At 62.0% G+C, this 6,001-nt stretch overlaps 1 protein-coding gene across 1 annotated transcript in view; it reads right to left on the bottom strand.

Moving 5' to 3' along the window:
- The window catches only part of CBARP (calcium channel, voltage-dependent, beta subunit associated regulatory protein), an 8,357-nt gene extending 2,366 nt beyond the window's left edge, over positions 1-5,991 (bottom strand). Inside the window, exons 1-9 of the mRNA XM_014540061.1 lie at positions 5,315-5,991; positions 5,092-5,231; positions 4,814-4,878; positions 4,326-4,470; positions 3,949-4,120; positions 3,585-3,722; positions 2,862-3,072; positions 1,204-1,387; positions 6-293 (exon numbers count right to left, since the gene is read on the bottom strand). Coding sequence (XP_014395547.1) covers positions 6-293; positions 1,204-1,387; positions 2,862-3,072; positions 3,585-3,722; positions 3,949-4,120; positions 4,326-4,470; positions 4,814-4,878; positions 5,092-5,231; positions 5,315-5,407 — 1,436 coding nt within the window. The 5' untranslated portion in view covers positions 5,408-5,991. The remainder of the gene's footprint in view (positions 1-5; positions 294-1,203; positions 1,388-2,861; positions 3,073-3,584; positions 3,723-3,948; positions 4,121-4,325; positions 4,471-4,813; positions 4,879-5,091; positions 5,232-5,314) is intronic.
- Positions 5,992-6,001: the final 10 nt, after the last annotated feature.

Raw genomic sequence — 6,001 nt, 5'->3', positions numbered from 1 at the left:
GTGAGGGCGGTGGGAAGGCAGGCCCTGTGCCCCCTGAGCCAGAGCTGTCGCCGCTGCGCACCGAGTCGCGGTCATTGCTGCTGTGGTCTGAGGCGGTGGCCGCGTGCAGCTCAAGTGAGGCACGGAGGCTCCAGATGTCGCGGTAGATGGTCTGGGTGTGCTCCAGCCCCGCATCCCGCTCACTGTCTGACTCCTGCTGCTGGTCAGGCCCCGCACCACCTATGCTGCGCTCCCAGGGGGGCTCGGGGTTCACTCCTCCCGCGGCGCCTGCCTCCTCCTCCTCCACCTCTAGCCTGCAAGCCAGGCGCAACAGTCAGAGGGCTCCCCCATGCCCTCCCCGGCCACCCTGTTCGGTCAGGGAGGGTGGGCACGGACGGGGCCTCTCCACCTTGGCCAGGCTCTGTAGAAGGTGAGTTTTTTAAAATGCTGTCTCCTTTGCACGGGGATGCTTTTTTGATAAACCCTGAGCTCTCCTGGAGCCTGCTTGTCAAGCAGGGTGTCTTATACAATGTGACCTAAACACCTGTGGGCGCTGCAGGTGGTTGGCTCCTCACCAGAGTGGTGCTTTCCTACAAGCCACCTTCTCCCTAACATCTTAATTCCGGGGCAGTGGGGCGGACTGAGCAGGTGGAGGTCCCCTACCTCTGGGTGACTGAATATGCCACTTAGCACCCTCCCACAATCTTGGGTTGATAAGAAATGGAGGACGATACACAATCAGAAGGGATCGCTAGGAAGTATAGGAACCCTACCCTGCTCCCTGGATTTCCACATGTCACTGACATGGGCCCAGAGCTCCAGGATAGCTGCCCTTGGGCTGTGCGTGGAGGTGGGGTCCTGCTGGAAGATGTGGTCAGGACAGTTTTTGAGAAGGAACCTGAGCAGGTGGGAGGGGGCCCCTCAGACCGAGAACTCCACCGGGGACTCCCAGAAGCCCTGCCTGAGCAGGCATTTAGTCCTGGGGACCCTCCCCTGGGCCCTTACCCAGTCTCCCCCTGCTCCCCTCCTCCAGCCCACAGTCCCTGCTGGAGGGGGGGCCCTAGCGGGGCAGCCTCCAGGAGGAGCAGTGGCACCACAGGGAACTGACTGCCCGTCTGCCCTGCGGACAGGGTGGGGAATGCACTCCCTTGGCTACCTATGGGTGACTGGGTAGGGCAGGGGCCCACAGGCGCACCCCTAGCACCTTTATCTACTGAAAAATACCTGCCGAGAGCGGGGGACGGGCTGGTGGGGCTGGCCAGAAAGGGGCAGGGGGGCGGGAAGGTCAGAGCAGCGCCTGTGCTGGCAATGTACTGGATGAAGTCCGTGTGAGGGGTGTCCCCCTCCTCCTGCTCCATGCTCTCGCTGGCTGCTCGCTGTCGCTGGAAGTGATGCCGCTTGGGGGAGCCTGTGCAGAGGGAGGCACATCAGCCTGCCTGGGCCCTTCCCAGCATGGAACCCCACCCCCACCCCCAGGCCTGAAGGCAGGAGCCTGGACCAGGTAAGCATGCACCGTGCTGTGCAGGTGTGAGTTTTGTCAAGGCAGCAGCAGTTCCCTGAGCATCCAGGGAAGACAGGTGTGGCTACAGCGGGGATTTTAACTGGTCACCTAGTGGCAGGCACAGCTGGGCTAAAACACAGATGTGGGAAGGAGTGGATTGTAAAGCACAGGTTGGGGGGATGAGGGAAGAGGTGAAGCCCTCTCCTGCCAGCCTCACCCCTGCCCACGGGCCACCCTCCCACCATAGAGGCCTGGGAGAAGCTTCAGCGGTAAAGTCACAGGGGTGGGGAGGATAGTCACCTAGCAAATAGGTAGGTTCTGGGTGGTTCTGCACCTGAATTTGACTATAGTCACCCTCAGGAATCACAGAATGCCTCTGGGCTCCCAACAGGGGGCAAGATAGGCCCACTCTCCCTGGCCAGGAGCACCTAGGCCACAACTCACCCTCCCCTCTCTGATGTTGGCTGGAGCCAGGCCCCAACAAGGAGGCTGGCACTGTCACTAGCCTTGTACCTTCTCTCTCTCTCTCTCTCTCTGACACTGTTTGCCCCTCTCCCACCTCCTCCACCGGGCGGCAAGCACATGCATGGCCTGGCCCGGCCCACTAAGTTCCTTTGTCAGGGCTGGTTACAGCTGTCCGTGCCCACCTTCCCATGCCCCGTACAACCCTGCCTTGGACTGAAGGTAAAGAAGCCCTATGTCCAGGACCCCACATGCCTCTGGGTCTGCAGGATTAAAGGGGTGGCCAATTGGGCCCCCCACCTGTTGTAATTAAGTTTTGGGGTTTTTTTTGTTAATCCTCACCTGAGGATATATTTTCCATTGATATTTTAGAGAAAGGGGGGGAGGGAGGGGTAGAGAGAGAGAGAGACACACACACACACACACACACACACACATCAATGTGAGAAAGACACATCGATTTGGTTGCCTCCTGCAAGCGCCCCAACCAGGGCCAGGGAACCAACCTGCAACCCAGGTGCATGCCCTTGACAGGGAATCGAACCCACAACCCTTCGGTCTCAGGCTGACGCTCTAACCACTGAGAAACACCAGCCAGGGCTGTACATAAGTTTTATTGGCACACAGCCACACTTGTTTCCACGCCATTTACTGCTGCTTGCCCACCACCACTGTAGACAGACTGACTGCAAAACCAAAAACACTACCACCTGGGGCCCCAGAGAAGCTCAGTGCATGGCCCCGGGCCCCTCCTGACCAACTCTGAGACCTTGGACGGAGCATCTGTTGGCCAGCATGGGGCAGGAAGTGGAGACGCCTCTTAGGAGCAGAGTCCCACCCTGGGTTCTGAGCCTCCCACTCTATGGCTGCCTGGGGCAGGGCCCCTGGCCCTTACTCCCCACCAGCGGCCGCAGCTCACCTCTTGTGTCCAGACTTGATGCCCGCTGGCTGGGCTCCAGCTTCCATTTCTTGACCTTGAAGTAGGGGCTGGCCCCATCCAAACTGGCATGGCGCCTCAGGCGGGTGAAGAACTGCAGGACTGGGCCTGCCCCAGAGCCTGGGCCTGCCTCCCGGGGCCCCGCAGAGGCCCCCAGCCCACCAGGCTTGGTGCTCCTGGCAGCCGCATCCAGCTGGAAGGAAGAGGGATGCTCTCAGGCGGCCCCTTTCCCACTGTTCCCCACCTGCTACTCAGCCCAGGCTAAGTACGGGGGGGGGGGGGGGGCGCACACACAGGGAGCTCTTTCCTCCCGCCTGATGCTGCCCAAAGGTTTCCCAGGGGCTCAGCCAGGTGTTGGCCAGCTCTGTCCTTCCCAGCCCCGGGCAGAGGGGTCCGAGTAAATGCCTGGGAGTGCTTACCCTGGGGCTTGAACTGGGTCCTGACCACACCCTGCCCAGCTGCCCGAGTGCCTTGTGCACGTGTGAGCATACTCATGTTCGAAATGGCTGTGCATGTCCTGGGTACTACCCACCCCGCAGGGCTCATGCCCATGGGCAGCTTCCCCAGTTCACAGGAGCCCACTTGTGTGCTGTGGCCCATTCAGGGACCAGGCTGGGGCAAGGAGAGCTGTGGAGGTGGGAGGCCACAGGCAGACCTGTCTTGAAACAGGACAGGGAGAGACAAGGGACACATGGGAGCCCTCACCGAGGTGCCTTCCCCGGAGTCACTGGATGAGGAGGAGCTGATCTCGAAGTCAGCAGGGCCCGTGGAAGGGTTGTAGGGGTCACCTGGCAAGGCGGAGCTGGGGCCCACGGAGCGGCCAGTGAGGGCCTTCCCCGGGGGCTGTGGGACAGAGCCGGGTGGAGGAGGAAGCAGTGACAGGTCAAAGAGCACTGGTGGGTGAGGGGGTGTGCTGGGCCCAGCCACCCTCTATGCATCCAGCCAGCCCCACTCCCCATCCTGAGATAAGGGGGTCGGCCCAGAGAGTGGGAAAGGTGCCACCTGCCAGGTGAGGGTAGGGATCCCTCCCACCAAGTCCAAGTCCGGTTACCAACCCCTCCATACTCACCTGGAATATGGCCAGGCTGGCCTTGGGAGGCACTGAGGGGTGAGGCATGGCGGTTGCACTGGCTTCGCTGGAGTCACACTCATGGATGGTGACAATCTTGAGGGGCGGCAGGTGCAGGTGGGTGAGGCGAGCGTTCTTCAGGTGGTGGAAGTCCCCTTCTGTCAGGGTATACCTGTGCCAAGCGTATCCACCAATCACAGAGCAGCCCATCCCTGTGCTCGGCCCCACCCCACGCAGGCCAGGTATCCCCAGCCCACAATCTGCTGTTCCACGGCCCCATCGTCCACCCTGCTGGGTCTGCGGAGAGCACAGCATGAATGACCACCCAGCTCAGTATTGAGGCTATGCTCCAGCCCCGAGGGTGCTGATCCCCTTACCTTCGGCCCTTGTCCTGCGCCTTCCGGCTCTGCTCAAACAGGGCTGCCTCATTGAAGGACACGCGGCGGCCGGTAGAGCTGGTGGACAGGAAGCGCTCGGTCTCTGCATCCTGGCCCTCGAGGTCCTCCCCCCTCAATTCAGGGTCTGCGAGGAGAGCCAAGAGAGGGTGGGCCCCGGGTGGGCCGCACCTCGTGCCGGCAGACTGTGGGCGGAGGGGGAGGGAGCGAGGGGGCCCAACTGACCACCAGGGATGGACAGGGAGGTGGGCGGGCACTCGCTCATCCGCTCACACACTCACTCACTCAGCACGCGCCTGTGAGCACCTACGCGTGGGCTTTAAGGAAACAGAGATGAGTCGGAATCGAGCTTCGCCCAGTCTGGTGGGGGAGACAGACAGACACAGAAGGTCAGGAGGCCTGAGAGGGAAGGCCGAGGAGTGGACAAGGGGCGGGGCCTGGGCAGGGGTGGGGCCTGGGCAGCACCTCACCTTGGACTGGGTGGGTGCTGGTGTCCAGGTAGGTGGTGGTTGTCTTCTCTGCCTCCTCCATGGCTCTGGGGCAAGACAACAGGAGAGCAAGGTGGCCAGGGTCCCTGCAGGGCTCATGCTCATGGGCTGCACCCTCAGCTCACCGAGCCCACCTGCTGGGACGTGGTCCCTGCACAGGTATGGTGCACCTGCTCCCCACTAGCCAGCTGTCAGAGGCACCTGCCTGGCCCCAGGACCCCCCAGGCCTCCCAGAAAGCAGCAGGTTGATTGGCACAAACCTGTTGAAGCCCTGGTGGACTTCCCAGCAGCGCCTGCACAGGAGCAACACACCAGACAGCACCACGAGGGTTCCCCCAACAAAGAGCGACATCACCACCACCACCAGCATATAGTTGTCCAAGACGGGGTCAGGCTCCGCCTGTGGGGGAGCAGGGGTCAGGTCCTACCTGGACTCTGGTGGGCCAGACCTGTCGATCTCTCCTTCCCCACCCCCTCACTCACAGTGGGGCGGCCTGTGGTATTGTCCCACGTCGTGGTCAGGGTGGCCGTGGTGGCGGTGGTGGCAGTCATGGCCATGGTGGCTGTGGGCTGCATTTTGAGGTGAGAAGGTCCCTAGGGGAGGGGCGCTGCTCAGTTCCAGCTCCCAGTACCTGCCCCCTCACTCATCCCAGGGAGTCAGAGCAGCAGCCCACATAGGGCAGTGACTCACAGAGAGGTGGGGGGAACCCCACACGACTCCCGCCCCCTCAGATCAGTGCCCAGCAGGGACCTCCATCTCCCAATCTTTAAGATGAGGTCAAACGCCTCCCCAGCTGGTGGGGCCGGACTGGCAAGGTAGCACTGCTTAGGAGTCCTGTCCAGGAAAGGGCAAGCATCCTGGGAGAATGGAGACACCGAGACTGTCAGCTCCACCTCCTTGTCCACCACCCATAGAGACTATAGGGCCCTGCCTGCCCCGCCAGGAGACTGCAGCTTCCAAAGACTGGCCCCGGGCTGGAGGGACAAGGAGTCCACCATGGGGAGCGGGAAGGAGGAGCTGAGCACGGGTCTCCAGGGTCCTGACTCGGGAGGTAAAGGCCCCCTTCCACGGAGCACTAGTGGGAGTGAAAAGGCCAAAGGCGCATCTGTTCCCAGCCCTGAAGAATTTGGTTCCCATGGCGACTGAGCGAGCAGGCTGGGCTGGGGGGG

This window comes from Myotis brandtii, unplaced genomic scaffold (assembly GCF_000412655.1).
Source record: "Myotis brandtii unplaced genomic scaffold, ASM41265v1 scaffold236, whole genome shotgun sequence".
Classification (NCBI taxonomy): Eukaryota; Metazoa; Chordata; class Mammalia; order Chiroptera; family Vespertilionidae; genus Myotis; species Myotis brandtii.
Note: the sequence above shows the minus strand (reverse complement) of the source record. Positions and strands in the feature narration are given on the sequence as shown.